The 24,004-nt window shown below is 50.1% G+C and overlaps 3 protein-coding genes across 3 annotated transcripts; 2 read left to right on the top strand and 1 right to left on the bottom strand.

Annotated features, from left to right (window-relative positions):
• The first annotated feature begins 563 nt into the window (after positions 1-563).
• On the top strand, positions 564-12,903 carry LOC103066999 (cholesterol 7-desaturase nvd-like). The gene is made up of 7 exons (XM_007428969.4): positions 564-918; positions 7,710-7,898; positions 8,396-8,574; positions 8,968-9,093; positions 9,869-9,988; positions 10,251-10,427; positions 12,121-12,903. Exons 1-7 carry the CDS (start codon positions 564-566, stop codon positions 12,280-12,282), a joined length of 1,308 nt encoding a protein of 435 aa, XP_007429031.3. The 3' UTR covers positions 12,283-12,903.
• Positions 12,904-12,928: 25 nt separating this feature from the next.
• POLE3 (DNA polymerase epsilon 3, accessory subunit) lies at positions 12,929-15,157 on the bottom strand. Its single transcript, XM_088146770.1, has 4 exons — positions 14,810-15,157; positions 14,621-14,706; positions 14,232-14,350; positions 12,929-13,569 (listed from the first exon to the last, which is right to left on the bottom strand). The coding sequence occupies exons 1-4, from the start codon at positions 14,873-14,875 to the stop codon at positions 13,328-13,330; spliced, it is 513 nt and encodes a 170-aa protein (XP_088002896.1). The 5' UTR covers positions 14,876-15,157; the 3' UTR covers positions 12,929-13,327.
• A 1-nt stretch (position 15,158) lies between these two features.
• On the top strand, positions 15,159-23,778 carry CUNH9orf43 (chromosome unknown C9orf43 homolog). The gene is made up of 12 exons (XM_088146768.1): positions 15,159-15,409; positions 15,882-16,060; positions 16,729-16,909; positions 17,180-17,279; positions 18,523-18,656; positions 19,166-19,244; positions 19,718-19,806; positions 20,521-20,725; positions 21,126-21,186; positions 21,280-21,389; positions 22,020-22,128; positions 23,541-23,778. The coding sequence occupies exons 2-12, from the start codon at positions 15,898-15,900 to the stop codon at positions 23,774-23,776; spliced, it is 1,467 nt and encodes a 488-aa protein (XP_088002894.1). The 5' UTR covers positions 15,159-15,409; positions 15,882-15,897; the 3' UTR covers positions 23,777-23,778.
• The last annotated feature ends 226 nt before the right edge of the window (positions 23,779-24,004 follow it).

Raw genomic sequence — 24,004 nt, 5'->3', positions numbered from 1 at the left:
CAGCTGCCGTAACTTCCTATGCCGAGATTAGGGGTGGCGAGGGCACCCCTTCAGTGACTGGCGGAAGGCAGGGCCATCTTGTTCGGTGCCAGCCCTCCCTTGACCCAGAGCCTCCTGTAGCTCTGCTCAGCCCAGAACGAGGGGAGCTGGGATCCCCTCTTCCGTCTGAGCGTTTGTCAGGGATGGCCGCCCTGTGTGCTCCCGGCCCCATTTGGCTGGGCAGATCAGAGGGGCGCCTCCTGCTGCGGGTGGGCCTGTGCTCCCCTCTGCTCGGATTTGTCCCTGCTAGAGCTGCCGGTGGCGAAAGTGCCGTCGGGGCGCTCCGGGAGACACTGAGCCCGGAAGCATCTTGCCGCCGCCGCCGCGTCTAGCTGGTTGCAAAGGGATTTTTTGCGTCGGAGGGAGAGCAGGGGAGGACGGGGCGGGGGAGGCGCTCGACAGGGCCCGGCCTGGCAGGGCATAGGCAGCGGGCGGCTGAGAGAGAGGCCGCCCCCGTCCCGGCAGGAGCTATAAGAGGCGCGCGGATGCGGCGCAGCGGGCGCTCCGCGGACGGGCTTTCCAGGATGAGGCTGGTCGCGCTCCTGGTGGGCTTTGCGGGCGCCGCTGCCGCCCTCCTGCTGCGCGCCCCGCCGCCGCCGCCGCTGCTGCTGCTGCTACTGGCGCTGCCGCCCCTGCTGGCGCTGGCCGCGGCTGGCCTTGCCCTGGCGGTGCTAGCGCTACGGCCCAAGCGGGTGATCCGCCCCCTGGACCAGGTGGGCTACCTGACTGAGCCCGGCTGGACCCGCGCGCAGAGCGCCGGCCGGACGCGCAAGAACCGGCGGACCAGCCAGCTGCCGCCCGTTTACCCCAATGGCTGGTTCCGGGTCCTCGGCTCCGCCGAGCTGGCCCGCGGGGAGGTGCGCAACGTGGCCGCGCTAGGTGAGTCTGTCCTACGCTCAGACGGCGCTCCCCCCGCTCGAGATCAGCCAGAGGAACGCCAGGGAAAACCCTTTCCAGGTCAGCTGAAATAATGGGCCACCTGGCTGTCTCCCTCCGAGCAGGGGCAGAGCTCCCCACGCGACGTTCTTCTAAAGGAGGACCCTCCGGCGGAGGAGTCCATTGTGCACCCCTCGGTGGAAAAGGCTGAAATTCTACCCTTGCTTGCTGTGCTGGGTCTCCCTTCCTGCCTTGGTACAGCTTGGCTTTTGCAAAAGAGGGGGGCTCCAGAACTGCCAACAGGCTTCTAAACTGAGTGTCTGTTCGGTGTCCTGGTGAAGGTGCTGGCCTAGAAACCAGGAGATGGCATGAAAGCCCGCTGGGTGACTTTGGCCACTCACTCTCTCTCAGCCCAGCCCACCTCGCAGGGTTGTTTTTGTGGGGAAAATAGGAGGCAGGAGTGCTAGGTATGTCTGCCACCTTCAGTTGACCATTTTGTTTAAAAGGCAGGTTAAAAATATAATAATAATAAATGGGCATAGCTGATGATCTGAGAAGTCCTACTTCTTCCTTCCTGCCACCAGTGTCCTGCAGATATGCAAAAATAAATCTGATTTTGTTCTTGAACAGTATTCTTCAGCCTCTAGGCTATCGCTGGGCTCAGAACACACGCATGACATAATATGCTTAACTGAATGGTGGTGTGCCACTGAATCCGTGTTAGCTCTTAGGAACCAGGTAGATAGATTTTCTCCAGGATGATTTGTCCCAACCTGGTTCTTCGTGTCTTCCAAAGGTGCACCCATCGCTGTTGTTTTACAATATTTTATTGAGATTTTAAAGATACATATTTAAAAGTTAGAAATGAAAAGGAAAATTTGAAATACAAAATATAAAGAAAAGGAAAAGGAAAAGTGAGGTAATGTAAAAGAAGAAAAGATATGAAAAATAGATAACTTCCAATCTATCTCTGGTCTTAGAAATAATAAGGCTATGATAAGTGCTAGTTTTTAATACATTAAATTGGAATAATTCTTTGTCTAAATATATCCCATTACATTTATAATTTAATCTTCAAATCCCCATGTAAGCTTCACCCCACCTGCATTTTGCAAATAGTCCATCAATGGTTTCCATTCTTTAAGGTAGTATAGTGGTACCTCTAGTTACGAACTTAATCCGTTCCGTGACTCTGGTTGCAACTTGAGTTGGTCGCAACTCGAGGTAAATTTTCCCATAAGGTTCAATGTAAATACAGTTAATCCGTTCCAGCCTTTGAATTTGGTCACACCACGAGGCAAATTTCCCCCATAAGGTTCAATGTAAATATATACGGTTAAACAGTTCTGAAACATATGCATTTTATTTTTAAACTACAAAAACATGAAAATAGTCAAGATGGTCAACTTCGCCATCTTGTACTCCAAGGCCAGATCAGTCACATGAATACCACGATCGTGCTTTTCTATAATGTCCTTCTTAAGTTCGATCGTCACTTTTTTCTTCAAAGCCTTATTCTTGCCAAGCCTGCTCTGCATTTTCTTTGGAGCCATGCCGACAAGCACACCAAACACCTTCCAAATGCCACAAAACACACCACAAGCCTCACCGAATGTCTCCTTGCTACCGTGATCTCGCCCACAGGAAGCCGCGACCACGTGGCAGCAGGGAAAATGGCCGCGGATCCGGTTCGTAACTCGAGGTGGAGTTTGCAAGTCGAGGTAAATTTTTGGGGCCGGAGCTGGTCGTATCTCGAAAAATTCATAAGGAGGGGCATTCGTAGCTCGAGGTACCACTGTAGTTGTTTGAGTTTTCTCAAAAGTGCACCCATCACTGTTGATTGATTGAGCCCATCCACTTTGTAGATGTACTTAATTAATCCCACGTGTTGCGTGCAATACATGGGATTATGAACAAACAGCAAACGATGTCAAGCTGCATGCTCTCACAAGCCCAAACAAGCACAGATTAATAGTAACCAGAGTTGATATGTCCTATAAATGTATTTCCTTGAGCTTTAACTCAGGGTGTGTGCACGGGTACGGTGATAAATGTGACCACTTTTTTTTTTTTTAAAGCCCTCTCCATTTTTGGCTTCTACGGTGCAGGCAGCTTAGTTATTCTGTGCTCCTTCTAAAGGTGGCTCCCCCTTTGCACCAGAGTAGTTATACTAGCTAAGAAGAACCCCCCCCCACACACACACATTTTCAAGACTGAGGATATATTTGATGCAGAGGAAGACTTCTAGGTGAGGAGATGGTGGGGAGGTGGGTCAGTATCTGCTGTTGCTCTAGGTAAGCTTCATCCCTCCGTTCCCACCTCTGAGTCGGCCCTTTGGGTCTGCTTCTGCCCTGGGGAGGCAGAGATGTTGAGGGCTGCTTGGTTCAGCCTGAAGGAATTCAAGTCCCTTAGTTTCTTTGTCACGCTTCCTGCAATTCTGGGCCTTATATGAGTTAACTTCTTATGTATGTTAATCGTTTGGAACTGGCTGATATATACAGTTTAGATACACCCAAAGAAGTTTAAGCATTGTATTTCAGTAAAGAAGTTTGGGGTCCCTAATAAAGAAGTGATTACCTACCTACCTACCTACCATTTTATATCCTGCTGCAATCATATACAGACTCTCAGAGGCTCACAACATCAAAAACAATAAGAAAAATTAAAAATTAAAAATATGACAATATAACACCAACAAAGTTTATTTTTGAATCTGCAGTTGCAAATGTTGAGTAGTTGAATTAATTTAAGCCAATGAGTAGATTTAATCACCCATTAACACTTCTGTAGAATTCTGAAAGAGACAGTGTGGTATAGTGGTTAAGGCACCAGGCTAGAAACTGGGAAACTGAGTTCTAGTCCCACCTACGCATAAAGCCAGCTGGGTGACCTTGGGCCAGTCGCTTTCTCTCTGCCCTAGGAAGGAGGCAATGGCAAACCAGTTCTGAAAAACCTGGCCAAGAAAACCGCAGGGACTTGTCCAGGCAGTCTCCAAGAATCGGACCCAATTGAATGAATTAAAAAAAAAAGAATTCGGAAGCAGAGGAGAACCCAGTCATAAAGCTTTCTCACCAGTCAGTTTGGCTTTAACTTGCCCCTCCAAGGAAGGGAACAATCTCTTTTGCCTGACAGCTTGTTCTTTGATGTACCTCCTCTTAAAACACTTGCTTAACGCCATCCCTCTTGGCACCAGGCAGCCTCTCGAAAACACTATAACATTTTAATTTACTTCCTTTAACTAACAGCTTATCCTCTATATGTAAGATTAATAGGAAAAGCTAACAATTCTTAGAATTAGTCCCTTCTTTCCCCATGACACAATGCAAACACATTTTGAAATGTATTATAGGTACCATGATGAATAGCCCAAGTTTGCCTGCAGGTTTTCTTTCTCTTATCACATTAAACCCGTCAGAAATCTGTTGAATTTTTTTCTGGTCCATCACTTTTTGTGCTATGCAAATGAAATCTACAAACTGATGTGTCTACACAGAACTCAGCATTTTTCTTCTGCTGATGTTCTTAAAGATGCTTTGGGAAAAACAAGGCCAATTGGTAGAGTTTGTCTGTGTGGCTTTGAAAAAAATCAGTCGAGTTTGCCAATAATACATAGAATTTTTGACATTTTTTGGAATTAATAATTTCACTTCTAGAGTTCATTAGCATAGAAATAATTCAGAAAATCTCTGTTCTGATCCAAAGGCTATATGTTTGGCAAGTCAGAGAGAAGGTTTCATGCTGCAAACTTGATTTGTATGGCTGTCCCAGCTTCCAACTAAGAATTGTTAAAACCTGAGAATGACAAGTGCCAGCATCTTTGTAAAGTTGTAAAGTTCCCAAGGTCCCTTGCGATGATGGGGAAGCCATTATGGCCAAAACCGTTTAATTTGCAATCAAGATGCAATAATAATTTGAGAACGTTCACTGTGTATTTGTGAATCTTGTCGGACAAAATTTGGAGGAGGCCCATGAGAGATAGGCCCCCTAGTCCCTATTTAATCTCTGATGGAAGGACTGAAGGGGTATACTATTTAGACAGGTTAATTGGATGCCTACGAAGATTGCAGCTAGGCATGTTGGAGTGGAAATTTTGTTGCTGGTCATTTATATGAAAGTGAAGTGATTTTGATCATTCAGTCCCTCTGGTTGGTAGAAAAGAAGGCAAGAGGTAAGGATGCCGATAGGTTCTCAGCATGAGTTGCTGCTCGGGAGTTACCACTTTCCTGTTGGAAGTTTCCTCTAGTCAGGCCTTCTTTGATCCCCAATGAAAATGCCTCTTGTTCATCCATGACGTAAGCCTGTGTGCTTTGGCTGTCCAGCCTCAAGCACAAGGGCTTGTTGCTCCAGGGGTGGGGGGTGGAATCAGAAAACTGCCCTGTGATGTCTCAAGTGCTTCTGGTTTCTCTTGTACTCCCTGAAGTTCATTTTCCTATGTCTTTACGTCTGCTTTCTGTTGTGTTGTCCTGCTCCAAAGTTGGACAACTTCTGGCTGCCAAGCCCAATGGGAAGTATTCATAGGTTCTCCTGACCCTTTCTCTAATTTTTCCCCCCTGAGGCAGAACAAGAAAAGCGGGTTGGAGGCAGAAAACAGCACAAGGGCCTCTCTGCTTATTCTTGTTTTTCACTTTGGCCCAAATTGGGCCCTAGACTAGTACTGTTTCCTTAGGCAGGGCAACGTGGGCTAAATGTTATGGAACTTTCACGTCCTTCCCACTTACACTTTGTGTTGTGTTGCCAGCATCTTTGGGACTTATGGACACCTGAGCTATCTTGGTAGCTTGCTCTGGCTGAAGAAGCCTCTCTGAGAATTTTGCTTACTGTCAGGAGCATGACAGCTCCCAAAACAGGTGACCAGCAGATGTGTGGAACCTTACTTGGAATTTCTCAGCCATCTGAGAATGTTGGGACTCAAGTCCACATATCTAGAGAGCATCTGGTTGGAGAAGGCTGGTCTGAGGTCTTTGTGCAATACACCTTGCAGGTGTTGACTCCTAGGGCAATGCGCATTCATAACACCTTCTGTAGCAATTAGGACGCCTACACCTTCTCTGATATGGAAATCATGCCATCTTTTTTCATCTGTGTAAAGGAGCTGGGAGGCCTGCTAGTGTTCCTAACAAGTATGAAAAATGCTGGCAGATATAGTTCAGGCCCTGTTTGGCAGAGAAGAGATAGGGTGGGGTTAGAAGACCTTGCCAATGCCTACCGAGCATTGGAGTAATTGATTCTGTTGGTTCCATGGCTTGGGGTGAAGCTCTCTAATGAAGCTACCTGGCAGGAGCACTGAGAGGGGGAAGTCAGGCACTGTCTGGTGGGAGCTAGTAGAACTTGGGGAGATACTCCTCTTCTCTTGCATTCTCTTGTGTAATCTGCTCTGGTGCCCAGAGGTTGCAGGAACCGAATTACAGTTGGCAAAGCTGATGGGTCCCTTCCTGGCCTTGCAAGACTCAGCTTCACACCCTGCAATTAAAACTGGCCATGGGTCAGGTGATGAGACTCTGGAAAGCTGCTGCTGGCTGTCTAAAGTGGCATGTCATTTATTTATTTATAAATCAAATTTATACACTGCCCATCTCACTATATAAATGACTCTAGGGGGGCTCAGAAATAAAAGCCATAAAAACAGTAAAAAAATTACAAAAACAAAGTTAAAAGTGGAGAGAGCATCCTCAAGTCACCAGCCATGCCCAGTGCTGCGAACCCCCATTGGATCCCCAAGCTAGTCAGCAGAGTCAGGTCTTAACGCTCTTCCGAAGGCCAGAAGAGTGGGGGCCAATCTCACCTCAGGGGACAAGATATTCCACAGGGAAGGGGTGATGGCAGAAAAGGCTCTCCTCCTGGACCCTGCCAGTAGAGATTCTTTAGCCGATGGGGTCCATAATGTGCCCTTCATGTGCCCTTCCTGCTGGACTGGGTGGGACGGGCCGATGTAACTGGAACAAGATGGTTCCTCAGGTAACCTGGGCCTATGCCATGAAGGGCTTTAAAGGTCATAACCAACACCTTGAATTGGACCCAGAAGCAAACTGGCACCCAATGGAGTTTCCGCAGCAAAGATGTTACATGTACCATCCTAGGGGCACCTAATATCATCTGTGTCGCTGCATTTTGAACCAGCTGTAGCTTCCAGATACTCTTCAAGGGTAGCCCCATGTAGAGCGTGTTGCAGTAGTCCATATGGGAGATGACCAGGGCACGAGTGACCGAGAGAAGGGCTTCCAGATCCAGGAAAGGGTGCAACTGCCACCCAACGCACATTTCATGCACCAGCAGCAAATGCCTTCCTGATCTGCTTGTGAGCTTCCCAGGGGAAATGGCCTTCTACCCATGGGCCGTGGTACCCAAACTCGGTGGCCACTTTAACGGTGCCATTTCTTTTCCACCATCAGCTCTAAGCAATCTCTAATTTCATGAAGGGTGTGCAGGCCCATCTCAGTGGTTAGTAAAACAGTTGTGATGGACTGGAATGGAGGAAGGGGGGTGAAAATGGTGCTCTCGTCTCCAGAGCAACGCTCTGGAGATAAGCGGAGAAAGCTGGCAAATCCCTAAACATTCCAGAAGATAGTAGAGACGTGTGCCTGAGAACTGCTGGTCAGTCTGAGAAGATTTCTGTAAACAGGTGCTGGCAAATAAACCTTGCTGATTGAACCTGCATGGTCTCCAGGAGTTCTTTGGGCTAGGCCTGACAGTTGTGATCCTAATTCGCTTTGTGCAAATGCCTCTGTGGAATAGACTCTGTGTTTTTCCTAGCAGAGAGAAAGAAGCTTAATCTGATCATTCTCTTCACATTTCAGGGGAACAGTTTGCTGTGTTTCGGGGCTTGGACGGGAAAGCGTATGTTATGGATGCATACTGTCCACACCTCGGGGCCAACCTTGCAATTGGTGGCCACGTGGTGGGCAGTTGCATCGAGTGTCCCTTCCATGGCTGGATGTTCTCTGGAAAGGATGGGAGTTGCACCAAGATTCCATATGCTGAAAAAGGTGAGCGGGTGCTTGTGCTAAGGGGAAAGCCAGAGAGTTTATGCCCAACTGGACAGGGTTGGCTTAAGGGCCATTGTGTCCCAATCAAGAGTTCTCCTGAGGATCATGGAGGGCCTTTGTCAGCTTGGAGGGAGTAGGCAGTGTCCACCTTCTCATTTTGACTCTCCAGAGGAGAAGCTGTCTCAGTCCCCAGGTGAGCAGGGGGACCAGGATGGATTTTGTTCCTCTAAATTCTCTCCTGAAAGGGTAGCTTGTGACAGACCCCCAAATTTGGGGCACTATTTTATTTGGCTCATTTTTTTTAGCATTATTACATTGCTAAACCATTTCAGTCCTCTTTGCAGTGTAATCACTGGGTCAAATTAATGAATAAACTCTTGACTGACTTGATGTTAGTTTGTATGCACTGATAATGGAAAATCGGATACTCAGGGGATGGTAAGTCTGTAAACACACCTGCACTGTCTTTTTACCTTGTCATGCTTTCTGTCTTCCAGTACCTGAATTTGCAAAGACAAAAGTTTGGCCATCATGTGAAGTTAACGACATGATCATGGTATGGTATCACTGTGATGGCTTCAGCCCAGCATGGCAAGTCACCGAGCAAGAAGAGCTGTCATTGCACAAGTGTGTCTTCCGGGCTAAAACAGAGCACTTTGTCGGCGCACACATTGAGGTAGTTTGCACGAGCGTGCTTTACTGAGTAAAGTCAGCTCCTTTGGGTAGTGACTTTTCCAGCTGAACCTGGACACTGGGGATCCAGATGGCAGGGTAGGGCTGAATGGGAGAGCTGGCAGAATGCAGACAGGCCACTTCGGTGGTGCTTCTGGCTCTGGTTTGGAAGTTAGATCCTCCCCCCCCAATCTTTGATGTGTCTTACACAGCCACTGGGTAGAAAGAAGAACGGCTGTGTGTAAATGCGCCTTCCCAATTTGCTCTGTTAGACGCTCCTGTTCCTTTGCACTCTGAAGGCCTTTCTTTGTACTTGGGGAAGTGCCTGCTGCCGCTTTGTCTCTTGCCAACCGGGGCCCTGGCTCGGTAGGTGAATGGTTCTTTTTCCTCCCCCCAGGAAATTCCAGAGAACGCTGCTGATGTGGCACACCTTTCCTTTCTCCATAGTCCCACGGTCATGAGTGGAAATGACCTGCGCTATACGGACAACTGCCGCTGGGCATTTTTCAGGCACAGCTGGGAGGTAATGCACCCCTACAGGAATAGCTTTGCCTGGAGCAGCTTCAGAAATCCCACTGCCACAGCTCAGCAGCCAGCAAGCGGTTCCAAATCTTTTTCTTATTGCCCCTGGTGGACTGGTTCATTTTCTGAAAGTCACGGTGTCTGGGCTGTGACCTGTTTTTAAGCAGCTTTAAACACGTACGGGGGTGGGGGGGAGAGGGACCCAATGGGCACCATCCTTGAAGCCCAGAAACAAAATTAAGTGGAGGCAGGGACGGGCAAGGGGAGCAAGGGATAACTGGATAAAGCTGTGTATGCTCATATGTTTGGAAGGAAAACATTGACCCCCCCCCCATTACGCAACATACCTCAGCTGCTGAGCAAAGAAGGACAGGGGCGAAGACTCACTTCTGTGTCCTAATGGAAGGGATACTGCATTGGATCCAGTCCCCCACATCTCCTAGCTGTGGATAAAAATAGGTCACTGCTAATAAGAAAGCATGCATGGGTTTTATTGTAAACAGGGGTAGTGGAAGTGAAAAAGCCCCCTGCCTTCTGATTACTCTTTGCAGCATGCATGGGGAGGTGAAATTTATCCTGTTCCCTTTCTGGCTCCACATTATTTGTTTCCTCCTGCTCTAAATATGGGTAACGCTAAGGAAAAAAAAAGGGGGGGCTGCCCATTTGGGCTGCTTCTAAGCTCCAGAGATCATGTCAGGGCTTGGGGGTGGGGGGAGGTGAGGGGCTTTGATGCCAAAGCGTGAGTGTTCCTGGCCAACGTAGCGCTTCTCTTCCAGGCGGAGTGGCAACCAGAATCGGAGCCCACCAGCCACTGTTCCTGCATGCTTCTGACCCACCGTGCGCTGCTTTTTGGCAAACACTTCCCCTTGCTAGATCTGCATGTTTCAGCCAGGCAGGTACGAGCCGTGGGTTCCAGAGGGAGGAGAGGAGGGCGGTTCGTCCCAAGCCCAGGATTGGATGGAGTGCTGTGTGATGCTGAAGGATGCATTTGAACCGGTTGCCCCTCTCTCCCCCCACCCAAAAAAGTGGGAAAGGCAAGCTGTACACTTTTGGCCTGTCAGCTTTTTTGTTTAATCCTTGTCTGGTTTGAATTCAGTTTGAAGAAAAAAACGTACTCTTAACTGAGGAGTTCAGATGGTTGTGTCTTCTGCCATTCAGGTGGGTCCTGGGTTAGTTTTCATGACCTTCAACCATGCTTTCCTGGGCAAAGGGTTGATCGTTCACAGCGTTACACCTCTAGAGCCTCTTCTCCAGCACGTGGTCCACCAGATATACTTTCCGCGCAACGTGCCATCCTTCATTGCCAAGTTGATCCTGTGGGCCGAGGGTGTCCAGGTGAGGGGAGCTGCAGAATGTGGCACTGGGGGGCAAACTTAGCCATGCGCCAGTCAGCACAACCTCCTGGCCCCTTGGGGCTGCTTGCCTTTCTTCCTGCTTCTGCTTGTTGGACAGGGGAGTGCAGATGTTGGGGGGGGCGGGTGACAAGGGTCTAGGTAATTTTGCCTTCCAGAAAGTCTTGGGCTTCCTACATCCGTTTCACTGTTTGGCGTTTTGTAGATACCAAGCAGAGTAGAGGCCAAATGCATTCCATGTTTCTACAGCTGCATTTTAGAGTATGAATGTAAATAGAACAGCGTGCAAAAAGGGGGGGGGACCCATGTTCTTGCAAATTACCCTATGATTGAGGCACCACCTGCTTATTAATTCAATAAATAAAATAAATTTGTATTTTATTTATTAAATTTATATGGCTGCCCATCTCACAAAAAATGACTCTGGGTGGCATGCAACAATTAAAACAATAAATATATAAAAACAGTCATTATTAAAAATGTAAAAAAAATCCCACAAGGCACAAGAGTGAATGTTAACCACTGTAATGGAGCCATCTCGAGATCTCACTGGTCCCCTGGGATCCCCAGGCCGGATGACATAGCCAGGTCTTGAGGGGCTTCCGGAACATTAACGGGGATGGAGCTAAGCTCACTTCAGGGGGGAGAATGGCAGGGAAGGCCCACCTCCTGGGAGCCGCCAAGTGTAGTTCCCTAACAGATGGGACCCGCAGCGTGCTTCCTCCGCCAGATCTGATGGGACGGGCAGATATAATCGGGGAGAGGCGGTCCCTCAGATAACCGGCCTCATGCCAAGAAGGGCTTTAAAGGTTAAAACCAGCACCTTGGACTCGGAAGCAACTGGCAACCAACACAGCTTGTGGAGCAGAGGTGTAACAGGTGCTGTTCTAGGGGCACACATAACTGTTTGTGCCACTGCATTCTGCACCAGCTGAAGCTTCTGGATACTCTTCAAGGGGAACCTCATGTAGGGTGCATAACAGTAGTCCAGTCGGGAGATGACTAGGGCATGAGTGACCATGAGCAGAGCCCCCCGATCCAGGCGCAACTGGTGCACAAGACAAAGCTGTGCAAAGGCCCCCCTAGCCGTGACGGCCACCTGCTCTTTGAGCAGGAGTTGTGAGTCCAAGAGGGCCCCCAGATTGTGCACCACATCTGTCTGGGGCAGGGCTACCCCATCCCGCACCAAAGATGGCATAGTCCTAGAACTATGTCCTAGAACTATGTCCTAGAACATAGTCCTAGAACATAGTCCTAGAACATAGTCCTAGAACTAGTCCTAGAACCCTAACCCAAAAACCAAAGCCACTCGGTCTTGCCAGGGGTCAGCTGAAGCCTGTTGTTCCCCATCCAGTCCCTCACAGCCTCCAGGCACTGGGATGCCTTCACGGCATTGCTTAATTTGCCTGGGGCAGAAATGGGGAACACAGTTCAACTGGGTTGATTGAACTTCTTAAAGAAGCAACAGCAAGCTTACAGCCTCCATGATGAAAGATTAATTGAAACCTTGGGGAAAAGGGACCACCAAACAATCCTCTCATTGCCGAAAGGATGAACAAAAACATGGTGGATTTTACATTTCTTAATTGGTATTGTTCTGCGTATTTTAGGTGATTGGTTCTTTTGCTGCCCCCTGACCTTTTGTCTTTTCCCTTCCTCCCATCCTCCCAAGCCAGTTTGAGCGGGATGTGATGATCTGGAATAATAAGAAGTTCCTCTCCAAGCCACTGCTGGTGAAAGAAGACACCGCGATCCTGAAGCACCGGCGCTGGTTCTCCCAGTTTTATAGCGAGAACAGTGGGAAGCTCAATGCTCAGAAGTGCAAGCTGGATTGGTGACTGCCCCCACTTAGTTTTAGAGCCCACCCAATACCTTCTTCCACTTGTAGGGCCCACAACCCCGTGGGAGGAAGGGGTGAATCTTAGTTTGAGGAGCAAGGGAAGTTCCTGGGCCAGTTCAAGCAGAGATGGGGGAGAATTTGGCTCACGCAACACTTGCGTTGGTTTGGGGTCAGGCTCATTTTTATTCCTGAAGCATTTGGAGTGGGTGCCCCCCCTGAAGAAGACCCCAGCAGCTGCTTTTTGCTGGTGCTTATGATGGCCATGAGTTCCTTTTGCTTGTTTGCCTCTTGACAAAACTGAGAACATAAACTTTACCCAGGATCCTGCTTTTCAGCCTCAAGTGCCTTTGTAAGCTTGAGAAGAAAGCTTCTACCTGTCTGTAGGATATTTTGCTCCACAACAGGGGCGTGGAGTAGGAACGCTGCCCCCAGCAGGAAGGACAGACTGAGGGAGATTTGTTGGTGGGAGGAAACATCCAGAAGTCGACAAGGCGAGATTTTTCAAACCTCTCCTTTTTGTTACGCTAGCGGGATAGGAGCAAATCGACCCAACTTTTCTTTCACTGCTCATTTTGTTAAAGAAAGTATGCTTGGAAATAAGATTCCCCCAACTCAGCAGAGCATAAATCGGTCAAGAACCAAAGCACTTTTGCAGGTATGACTTTTAATTAAACCCTGTTCAACTGGGTGGTGAAGAAAAACACATCCAGAGTGTGGAGGAAGTCTACCTCTTTTAAGCCTAAGTCAGAGAAATCACCAGCACCACAACCAAAGATAAACAGTGCCCTTTCCAAACAGCATTTACATTCTCAAAAAGGAGCCGCGAGGGGCAGTGGGGACTTTACAGTGCCATAAGCCATTCCTTCCAGCTGGGGAGAGAAGGCAGCCAGGAGTGGCAGCCTGACAGTTTCACTGAGGTGCCCCCAGAACCAGCTGAGCTGTTTTCAGCAGAAAAGGAGGCAATTGTGTTTCCTTCTGTTTGCAAAGTCCACCTAGGCTCAGCCATTTGCTTTCTCCCCTCAACTCCCCCCCTCTCCGGCAACTCAGCTCTCCACTTCCTCCTGCTCCTCCTCGTTTTGCTGCTGCTGCTGCTGCTCCTCCTCATTTTGCTGCTGCTCTTCCTCCTCCTCCTCCTCCTCCTCCTCCTCCTCTTCCTCCATCCTCTCTCCCTCCTCATTTTCTTCTTCCCGATTCTTGTCAGGGTCTTCAGAATCTTCCTTCTTCTCTTTGTCTTTTTTCTTGAGCTCTGACGCTCCCCTTTTGCCCTTCTGCTCGTTCCTGTAAGCTAGAAGATCAACACCAAGACACACAGCATTAAAAGATTTGTTATACACCAAAGCAGGAAGTGGATGGGTGCTATGCCTGCTACTGAATTAAAGTGATGCAAGGAAGAGCGTAACGGGTGTTGGGCACGAGAGCAGTTTTTAGGAGGTGAGGGGATATCATTGTGCTTTATTGCAGCTTCTGTAGAAGCGTGGCTCTGGGGAGTTCACTGAAGTCTGTGACGGAGCATGAGTGGATCCCTTGGGGGGAATCAGTCCAAAGAGTGAGTCAGAGCTGAATCCTTTCCCTTATCTCTAAGCCACTTAAAAGCATTTTCTTAAGGAAAAATAGAGTATCTCTGAACAGTGGAGTCAGCATTCTAGCAATGAGGCTGCCAGGATGAGGCAGCAAACTTCAGAGCAGGATAATTCCTGCAGGCAGAGTTTATTCCGATTCTTCGGTTTTGATACCAAATCATATTTTGGTGCAATATTGCTATCTTTCCTAATTTTGTTTTGCTTGGGAGAATTTTTAAACAGAAAAATGGCAACCGTGTTCAGACCTCTGCACTGGCCCTTGGCAAGCAACTAAAATTAAGTTTTAGTTTAAAGAAGCAAACGATGGGAGGGGAACAGCATCAGAGGGCGAGTGCAGAAGACCGGCCGCAGGCTGCTGGACACTGACCTTCCAAGGATTCCTTTAGCGGTCCTACAAATCGCTGGAATTCCATCTCTTCCATGGCAGAAATAACATCGCCAGCATTCAGTGTTTTCCTCTTCCCCTTCCTTGCAAAATTATTGGCACTAATTCAAAAACATAAAGGCAAATACATATTCCCCAGCACGGCGGAAAGTTTTCCACAACGGTACTTCGGTAAAACTGGGTTCTGGGAATGCCTCCTCCCGTTCAATTAATCCCAACCTCTGCGGGTGGAAATCGGACGACCCCCCGCCCGCGACTGTCCGCGGGGACGGGGACGGGGACGGGCGGCCGCCGCCGCCGCGCGTCCGCTCTTCGGAAGCGGCGCGTTCCCCGGAGGCCGAGGGCAGGCCCGCTTCCCGCGCCGCGCTCACCACGACGTGGCGTACAGCACGAACACGCTGGCGGCTCGAGAGATCGCGCTCCGGGCTTCTCTGGAGACGTTCACGCCGTCGGGGAGCTGCGGGGAAAGCGGGCGGGTGAAACGCGCGCCCCGGAGGGCCCTTCGCCGGGCCCCGCCCGGCCCCCCACCCGCCCGCCCGCCCGCCCGCTCGCTCGCTCACGGCGTCCTTGATGATCCGGGCGACGACCGCGTTGGGCAGGTTCAGGTCCTCCGGCCGCTCAGCCATCCCGGCGGCCCCCCGTTCGCCTCGGAAGGTATCTGCGTCCCCTTCGCCCGGCCCCGGGGCGGAAAGGCACCCGGACAGCTCTCCCCCGGCCGAGATCGGGCGGGCCCGAGCGGCCGGCGCTGTGCCCCCGCCCCGCTCCGCTCCGCCCGCCCCGCTCCGCTCTACTCCGCTCGCCGGCGCGGAGCCCGAAAGACGCGCGAGCCGCACTGGGAACCTCCGGCGGCTCGCCCAGCATGCGCCGCGGGCCGCGCCCCCAAGGGAGCCCTTCCGGGGCACGGAGCCATTTGCGGGGCGGGGGCGCGAGCGGGAGGCGCCGCGGGGGCTGCGGAGGGCTTCCCTCCGCCCTGCGTCGCGTCGCGCCGCGCCGCGCCGCGCCGGCGATGGCGATGGCGGCCCCAGCGACGGAGGCGCGGCCCGGCCTCTCGCGCCCGGAGCGACGGGCGCCTCCGGTGCCCGCCTCCCGGCGCAGTGCGCTCTGGGAAGCGAGAGCCGCTGCCCGTTGCCTGGCGACGGCGCCCGAGCTGCCTCGGCCAGGTGGGGCGGCGGGACGCGGCCGGGTCCAGCGCGGGCGGCGGAGCGGGCTGCGCGTTCCCCTCGTACGCGAATTATTGCCGCGGCAATGGCGACAGTGACAGCCGTTGCCGCTGGCCGAGGGCGCCTTTTCCGGGAAGCTGAAGGGGGAGGGGGCCGGCTCCCCCAGACGCGCGTGCTCGGGCGGCGGGTGGGGGGTGCCTCGGGCCAGGGCCGAAGGGTCGTCCGAGAGGCCCGGCTGAGCTGAGGTGAGGTGAGGTCCCCGTTTCTGCTGCCGCCTCAGCAGCCTTGCAGGGAGACCCAGGCGGGCTTTGGGCGCCTCGTGAGGAGGCAGCATCGACGCTGAATTATGTTCAGGCCGGACGCGCAACTGTGGTGGTTTTCAGAAGGATGGGGGAACTTCTGGATGTTAATCTCCTAATCCGCCACTTTAGGGCGGCGGTATCACTCTGTCTTGTTCTCCCTTGCATGAAAGAAAGTTGCTGCCAGCAATGGGGACCACCAATGTCGGCCAGTGGGATGAAACCATTTGCAACATGATGGCTTGTCAGCATCCACCCTGCTGGGAGTCAATGTGGAGGATCGAAAGTGGACATCCTCGAATTTTGCTGAAAAAAACAGGCACGCCTGGAAGAGATTCCCTAGAATCTGAAGGTAAGACTTGCATTGGATGCCAGGCCGCTAAAGCTGAACGGTAGGCCGTTGGAAGCGTTCCTGGCCTGCAGTAAGAAAGAGCTGTACAAAAGCCGGACTGAAGCAAGCGAAAGCGCACCTGCGGGCGATGTGGCTGAGACCTGATCTCAACTGATCGCCTCCCAGATTCAGTTTCAGAGAGAGGTGCTTCTGAGGGACGTCCTCCTTGCTGCCCTGATGGGACCAAGATGGCTTGCCTTGGTAAGGGAAGGAGGACGGCACTCCGGCTGCCTCCTGGGACGAGGCGTGGGAGAGGGAATGGCGTCTTCAAACGCCAGAAGACCCTCTAGGCAGGGCAAAGAATGATGAACTCTAAGTTCCACCATCGGATTCCTGTTGAATGTTACAAAACAAAATGTCCCAATAGAGCATTCTGGCAGTGGATTAGGTTAAGGTTAGAGGTAGAGAGAGTTCCTTTGTTTTGTAGCTGAACTGTTGCCTGTTTCGGTTCTTGCAAAGATTAGGAACGAAATGGAAATCTCTTTCCTCTCTCTTGTTATATCAATAGGCAGATATCATATCAGATTCTTCGTCATTGTGCTGACAGCGGACCAACCAATGTGCGTGAAAGAAATGCCCCCCCCTTTTTTTCTGAGGTCAAAGCCTTCTTTGCTTTTTCCTTGTTTTAGACAAACTGCCAACTCTGAAGATTGTTGACCTTCCCTTCAATTATCCTCAGAGAGAAAGGATTAAATGTGCTGAAAGCTTCGGTTCCATCTCCAAGACAATTTCCAGTAGTAAAGAAGCTAGAAGTTACTTTTCAAATTCCACTTTGAATGATGGTTGGATACCCCCCATTTCGATATTGAGGTCAGCAAATTTGGATTTCCCACATCTGCGTTTCTGAAATTATAGGCATAGAGTGGCATTATGTAAGAAACCCTCCTACACCTTCCTATAGGCATTTGCAAGATATTCTTTTACACTAGTGTCCCCCCCACAGACTCACCTAGTAAATGGAGCAGTACAGGCTGTTTCTGCACACGTCTGCAGCTGTGCAAAGGCAAGGCAGAATTCTTGTGCAGGATCTGTGCCTTCTGCGTGATCTCCGTTGTGTTTTTTTCTTTGTGTGCATTTCAGTTCAGAAAGGAATTCTTTCCCAGGTCTGAACTCCAGAACGGAATCTCATTCTCGCCATTTCTCACCAATGCGTTTCACCAGCTTGAGGCAAGCTGAGAAGGTGAGTGAATTCAGTGGATTGTTTGGAAGGGGTTAGGGCTTTCTTGGGCCTTGAAGGAATATCCCCCCCACAACATATTCAGTGCCCAACTGCTTCAAGTTTTTTTTATTCTGTATTCTGCAGAGTGGCTTTGTTCTGCAGTGTTCTGCAATGTTCTGCAATGAAATTAGAGGAAACCCTGCCAATTGTGGTCTCTCAATGAGTCCTGTTCATTAAGGGTTGATGCACATTTTGGCCCTTCTGTGCTGCTGAGTGGTGGCCTCCCCGCAGTCAACAGAAATGCTGTTCATACTGACTAAGCAAAAATGCAGCCTGTAGTGTTGTTGTTGTCACTGTTATGTTGTTGCCTTTGGGGAATGAATGGTCACATTTCACATCTGGGAGACTCCTGTTTTTATTTTGATGTTAGGGTTTTTCTGTGTTTTATAATTTTATGGTATGAGTCATTTTCTGAGTTCAGCTTTATACAAGCACATTACAGGTAGTTCTCGTTCAGTGACCACTCGTTCAGTGATCATTCGAAGTTATGACATCACTGAACAAAGGGATTTATGACCGTTCCTTGTAGTTGTGGCTGTCGCAGCATGTCTGCGGTCATGTGATCACGATTTGGGTGCTTCTCATTTACAATGGTCGAAGCGTCCCACGGTCAGACCACCATTTGTGACCTTCACTGACGGCTTCCGATGACCAAAGTCGACGGGGAAGCTGGTGGAAGGTCACGAATAGTGATCACGTGACCATAGGACACTGTGATTGTGTGGGATTCACCTAATGACGACAACTAGAACTGCCACAACTGTCGTTGTAAGTCGGCACGGTCATGTGATGTTACGCTTTACGACCACATTGCTTAGAGATGGAGTTGCCAGTCCCAATTACTGTAATTAAGTGAGTACTACTGTAGCAAATAAAAATTTTCCTCTGATTTTGTAGATCTGTCTAATGAAGAGCTTATTGTCTCCTGAAATGTTCTAAATCCTTAATGAAACTATGCAGATGAGTAGGCAAAACCCTATTTCTCACTGTTGGTTAACTGTAACAGCTTCTTGGGGCACTCAACTAGCCAGATGCCCCAGAGAGCAGCCAAGACAGCTAAGAGAATCCTGTGTGCCTTCTGGAACCAGAGCTGCGCTTGGAGCGGTTAACCCTTGAAAAATCCAGCATTAGTTCCCTTGAGATCCTTGGCTTCTCTTTGGCCAAGTGGTTAAAGGGTCTTTCCTTTTTCCCATGGATGTGTTAGATACAGGTGAGAGATCTTGCCGAGTTGGCAGTGCGCAGACTGGGTTACCAGCCAGCCTGCGGAAACACGGTGGTCAGGTGGTTTCCAGACGTGCGGTGCAGATTCCTGCAGCCTGAGAAGCCTGACCCAAGAGCGTAAGTAGTGCCGTAAATATAATTTAGGAGCCTTGCTGAGCAAGGCCTCCCCTTGCTGCTGCTGATCACCCAAGGGTTTGGAGGCAGCGGCTCTGTTCCTGAGGACCTCACTCTGCTTGCTCTTATGGGAATTCTTTGCTGCTACATCTTTTACTCATTCTGTTTTTCTCACCTTTCAAAACATCTTGTAGTAGTTACAAGATGTTTTGGGAGGAGGGGGAGCCTTACATTCTTGTGGACTCATACTGGAGGAAGAGGTGCTTGCTGGGGAAGAGCCCAACCTTCAGAGGAGAGCTTTAGTTGAGGCAGCCTTGATGGGAGGGAGGGGCTGGAGCTGGGACTAGGTCCAGGCGCAGTGAAAGAGTAGCTGCTGCTGCTGCTGCAGCCGTTCCTTCCTTAGGGAGAATTAGTAGCTAGAGGATGTTGTTCTGTACTGGCTCTAGTATTTCCCTTCTCTTTTTAACTGATGTTGAATCACTGTATAAGAAATCAACTGTACCTTTTTTTAGAACGGCATCCCCTCGAAGAATATGTGTGAAGGACCTTGCTTTGGAAAGCATCCTGTCTCTTAAGGATAATCAAGGGAGTGTGAGTTGTGCCTGTTGCCCTACTCAAATTTGGTTGCTGCTTTTCGTTCGCTTGACGGACTGGATCTCCCCCATCATTTTACCACTAGTCTGAAGTAGAGAAATCTAGCAGGTGAAGGCTTTCTTGGCCTAGACTGAATCTTGGAAATTTTTTGGGACTGCAGGTAAAGGCAGAGATTGGGGCTTCCTGAGAAATAGGGGAGAAATGTCCACCTTCCAATCAGACACATCTTGACAAAGGACATTTGAAAACATTGAGCAGAATGGCGTAGTTGAAAGAGGCTATATAGTCTGCCGTTCAGGGTGCCTCTTCTGTGGTATCCCCCTCAGCTGAGTCCTGATACCAGGAGTGTTTGACTCGGGGGGGGGGGATCAATTTGGGCATTGAGGGGTGGCACAAGCAGGGCCTGGGAGGGGATTCAAGGATGTTTGGGCTATCTTTTTCTTTCTTGTTGGAATGATCTCCTTTCCCAGGAAAGAAGAAAGTTGAATAAAGTTCCTACAGGGGGTCAGCCTTACTTACTTCATCTAAGGCGGAGCCAAAAGTCTAGCAACAAATCAAGGTCAGTTCTAAAAAGCAACCTTTATTTAAAAAAAATATTGCTTTAATACAAGTACAAAAAAGAGGAATATGTGAATGTAAATACAACCAAGAAAATTTAATAAATATAAAACTAACTAAATTGTAGCAGTGGAAGTAAAATAGTAGTTACTTCTATATAAAAAATACTACATCTCATTTTTTAAACAAATTAAACCTTTATCACATGAAATCATATGGTGAAGTCTTTCTATTATGCTGATAAATAATCAGTTTAAAGGAAAAATTGTAATACTTGAATAAAAAATAGCATTAAAAATAAGAGTAACACTCACCTGAATATGGAAGGATCCATAGTCATATGAAAAGGAAAAAAAACAGTATAAAAAAGAAAAAGAGAAAAATGTCACAATTAAATTGCTTTTCATGGGACTCCCAAGTGGAGATGTGCCTCAACTTGCTTGGCCTAACCCTCTTATCCAACCAAGTTTCTGATTTACAATTCTAGTTGGGTTAAGGAAATGGCCTAAAATGGCATCCCTTGAAGAAGGTGGCCTGTACCCTATTCCAAGGATAAGGGCATCCTTCAAGGTGTTGGGGAAGATGTCCTTGTTCCACAGTCTAAGGAAAAGACCGGGGCCCCTTTGGGCCGGCTCCACTGTGGGGCTCCTGTTAACTGGGTTTGTTTAGGAGCATGTGGCAATGAGGGTGACACTGACGCTGTGCTCTGCCGTAGTTCTGTAGGCCAAGAAGGGAATGCTGATGACAGCCTGGTGAGGACAAGGCAACGCTCCACACACTCTCTGCATCTGTCACCACAAAATGAAGGAGATGTGAATCTGGACAGCAAGAGAGGAAGGGCGGTGCTGGAGAACAGGGAGACATTAGCAGCCCCCTTTATCGTGCAGAAAGCTTGCAGCTTCAGCAGATTTGAGACTAAGGTAGGCAGGAGCCTGGAGGGCTGCGGCGGGCACACGTCTTTCCTGCCTGGCCCTCCGGTAGGGCTTTTGTCGGTTGGCTCTCCCATTTTCATGGCAGCAGAGGAGCGGATTGTGCTTTCAAGCGTGGGGGGAAATCCACCAAAAGGAATTGGTGCGCTGTTGGCAGGCAACGCTTTAGTTCACCGGGTGGTTCCTGAACCCGTCTGGTTGGCTTCCGTTCACCTAGGCCCTGTGCTCGGCAGCGTGTGGGAGAGAGGCAGGCTGACCGCTTGGCCCCTGGGAGATTTTGAATATGTTCCTCAAAAGGGGGCCTAAATCGGTGGGGCCAGATTGCTTCAGAGAAATAGCTAGCTTGGAATGGCCTCTCCCTCCTTCCCTTTCCACCCCCTCTTTTCTTTAGATCCCCGTGAAAGACAAAGATTCAGGAAGAAGTCCAGGCCAGCCCAAGATCACCTCAGGAGGTTTGGCTGTTTCCGTTCTAGCTTTAGCGGCTCTCTGAATTCACTAGAAGACTTTCTAGCCATGGCTGACTCACTTCTTCTGACTGGCCACAGGCTCGCTGGTCCTGAGGCGTTTGATGGCAGAGCAGCTGGGTGGCGCTGGCAGCAATCAAGATGAGAAAGGAGGGGGCCTCCTTGAGCACAGCCAGGCGTGCCCAGAGTCTGTAAGCGCTGCTGCCCTGCCAGTGCAGAGTAGTTAGTTTTCCCCTCCCTGCCCCGCCCCGCCCCTTGCATCCCCAAATGTGCATCCTTGACTGAGTGGGAGAGGGCCTTGGCCAGCTCCGGCCCTGCCTTGGTTGCGCGGGCTGAGGAAAGGGAGAGGGCAGCCGGGCTCTTGGGCTTTCAGCGGTGCTCGGAGCAGCAGGGGTTGGTTGCCAAAGCCCCATGGACAGGCGGTGGGGTCTGCCAGCGAGACTCCTCAGTGGTGGCTGGTCACGCAGAGTTGAGCCCCTCCGTAGCCGGGGAGGAAAGTGCTGCAGTGAAGGGAAGGGTGGGGAGCAGGACAGCTGGAAGGAGTCCCCCCACTGCCCATCATCTCTGCAGAGGGTCAGCGTGGGCATGTTCCATCTGGAGGCATGCTGGTCCTGGCCCAGGGGGACGTGGGGGTCCTGCCTGGCCAGAAGAAGGTAGGCAGCTCTTTCTCCCTCTCCTGGTCTTCTCCACTGTTGTGCGGTCTCTCCAACGTGGACTCCTGATTCTTTTTATTCTTCTCTGTTGTTTTTGGTGGTCCCAAAAAAACTGGGAGCAATTTTGGGAAAATAGCCTGTCTAGTTTTGTGGGTGTTTTTCCTCCAGGCTGCAGGGAACTGCAAGCTGCAGACGTCTCCAAGAGTTGTTGCTAAGAGAACACCTTGCATGAAGTTTATGGAATATAAGAGCCATACGGCAAGGCTGGACGTGGAGGGTGAGTGCAGTGACTTTTATTCCAGGGGCCTGCCTTACGGTGTAATTGAAGCCTGTAATCTGAGGAACTGAGGTGAGTGAAATATTTGGAGCGGAGAAACGGAGGGTTAGTGTTTACATTGCTGTCAGCTCCCCCTCCCCCCCCAGCAGAAGCCCTGATGCCGCTCTCCTTGCATGTCCTCATCTCTCCCTCACTTGAGCCAGCAAGCGCTCCTTCCAGCTTGCTGGTGGGAGAGTCCCACATGCTGGAGGATTGCTTCTTCTTGACAAGGAAGAAAGGTGAGGAACCCTGGAAGTAAGAGGGCTGCTGTGCTGGTCTTGAGAGCAGCCGGGAAGGAATGGGGGGATGGTAGCAGGGGGTCGTGTTGCCTTTGATTCAGGAGGGGAAGGGAAAGCCCTGGGAGGCTGGATGGGGAGGAAGTGCTGGTTCCTGTACGTTCGTCATGCTCTTCTCTGTTTTCTGTGGAACAGCAGTGGAGCCCAGTAACTTACAGAATTAATCTGCTTCATGTATGAATACTATCAGGAGAAAATCAGCACTGCCCTTGTTGTGGAAGGGCTTTCACTTGGTACTTTCCGTTTGACTTGGAGAAAAGGTGGTGCTGAAGCCGGCATGGAGGCTATTTCAAGTTAAGTGGCCATAGTAAAGTGGCTAAGTGGTTAAGTGGCCATAGTAAAAATGGCCTGATAATCCACCCGTTCCCTCAGAATGGAGAAAATAAACCCAAAAAACGGTGGCCAACCGTAGGAGGGAGTCAGCCATTGCTGCAAGGAGTTTAAAACTTAGTACCGGTATGCTGTAGGCAGCAAGCCTCTTAACTAGCAGATACGTGCAGCCGAAGGCCATGTTGTAAGCGGGGCTGGAGTTCATCGATGTGGTTTTGCAGATAAATTCCCTGCCTCTCTGGAGACCTGATGCAATGCAGCAAATCCCATACCTTTTCTGTCCCCTGAGAATTATGGATAATTCTCAGGGGCCCAGATTTGGCCCTGAGATCCTCAAGGACCAGTTCTGTTCACTGTTTCAAGCACCCCTTTCTTGACAAGGCAGCCAGAGCTAGCCGTGCTTCTCTTCCTGAATCTGTCAGGCTTCACACCTTGCAGTAAGTCTCCGCCTCCTCAGACATTTCTTATTCCAGAAAGGGCTCACTTGGCAATAGACGCCCAGACGTAACTTGGCTAGATCGGCTTCTTTATGACAGACAAGAAGGAAGTCATACGCACCCGGCAGGGCAAAGCAGGGAAAGTCTTTATATAGGACTCTCCTCCAGAGCTGAAACTCTAGGTGCTTTCCTCCCACCTTTCTGAGTTAAGGTATTTTTGCTGGTTTGCTCAGGCGGCAATAGTAATGGGGTCCCTTTCGTAGAGCTTCTTTGCCCTTACGTTGCCCTGTTTTGGCTTGGTTTTACTCAGGCTGCGGTCCCTTTGCTTCCTGCATATCGAAAGCAGAGCGCAGGTACAGGCAGTACTGCAAGCACCTGGCAAGCCGGAAGGAGGCCACCCTGGCTCAGAGGGATGCTTCAGAAGTCAGCAGGGAGCCTTGGCCTGAAGAATACGGCTCCCGGGAAGCAAAGACGACGTTTGCTCAGCTGCAGTCCCCAGACCCCCCTCCCCCTCCTCCCTCTCCCCTCCTCTGGGAGCAGCAATAATTCTCCCCTTGGTTTCACTTGAATCTGAAAGGGGTGGGGTGGGGTGGGGTGGGGGTCTGTATAATCAGTAGCCAACTCCAGGGACGGTTACTTCTGTTTAAAAAGGGGGAGGCGTACTCTTGAGCTTAGAACCATTAAAATTCCAGCTTCCTCACTCCATGCCTCTCTGACCCTTGTCTCCAAAGGAAAATGTTATAAGAATAGCTTTGTCTAATAATCCAAAGGTGG

This window comes from Python bivittatus, unplaced genomic scaffold, assembly GCF_059951505.1.
Source record: "Python bivittatus isolate LINGU-HERP-01145 unplaced genomic scaffold, Pbiv_v1 ctg000160_np1212, whole genome shotgun sequence".
NCBI lineage: Eukaryota > Metazoa > Chordata > Lepidosauria > Squamata > Pythonidae > Python > Python bivittatus.
The sequence above is the reverse complement of the archived record's forward strand: the minus strand, read 5'-3'. Positions and strand labels throughout refer to the sequence as shown.

Coding starts and splice junctions, on each gene's coding strand:
- POLE3 (XM_088146770.1), bottom strand. CDS start 14,875: ATGGCTGAGCGGCCGGAGGACCTGAACCTGCCCAACGCGGTCGTCGCC. Junction 14,707..14,809: donor CCCGGATCATCAAGGACGCC/GTGAGCGAGCGA, acceptor CTTTCCCCGCAG/CTCCCCGACGGCGTGAACGT. Junction 13,570..14,231: donor GCTAAAGGAATCCTTGGAAG/GTCAGTGTCCAG, acceptor TTGATCTTCTAG/CTTACAGGAACGAGCAGAAG.
- LOC103066999 (XM_007428969.4), top strand. CDS start 564: ATGAGGCTGGTCGCGCTCCTGGTGGGCTTTGCGGGCGCCGCTGCCGCC. Junction 8,575..8,967: donor TTGTCGGCGCACACATTGAG/GTAGTTTGCACG, acceptor TCCTCCCCCCAG/GAAATTCCAGAGAACGCTGC. Junction 9,989..10,250: donor TGCATGTTTCAGCCAGGCAG/GTACGAGCCGTG, acceptor TCTGCCATTCAG/GTGGGTCCTGGGTTAGTTTT.
- CUNH9orf43 (XM_088146768.1), top strand. CDS start 15,898: ATGGGGACCACCAATGTCGGCCAGTGGGATGAAACCATTTGCAACATG. Junction 19,807..20,520: donor AAGTCTAGCAACAAATCAAG/GTCAGTTCTAAA, acceptor GCTCTGCCGTAG/TTCTGTAGGCCAAGAAGGGA. Junction 21,390..22,019: donor GCCAGGCGTGCCCAGAGTCT/GTAAGCGCTGCT, acceptor TTTTTCCTCCAG/GCTGCAGGGAACTGCAAGCT.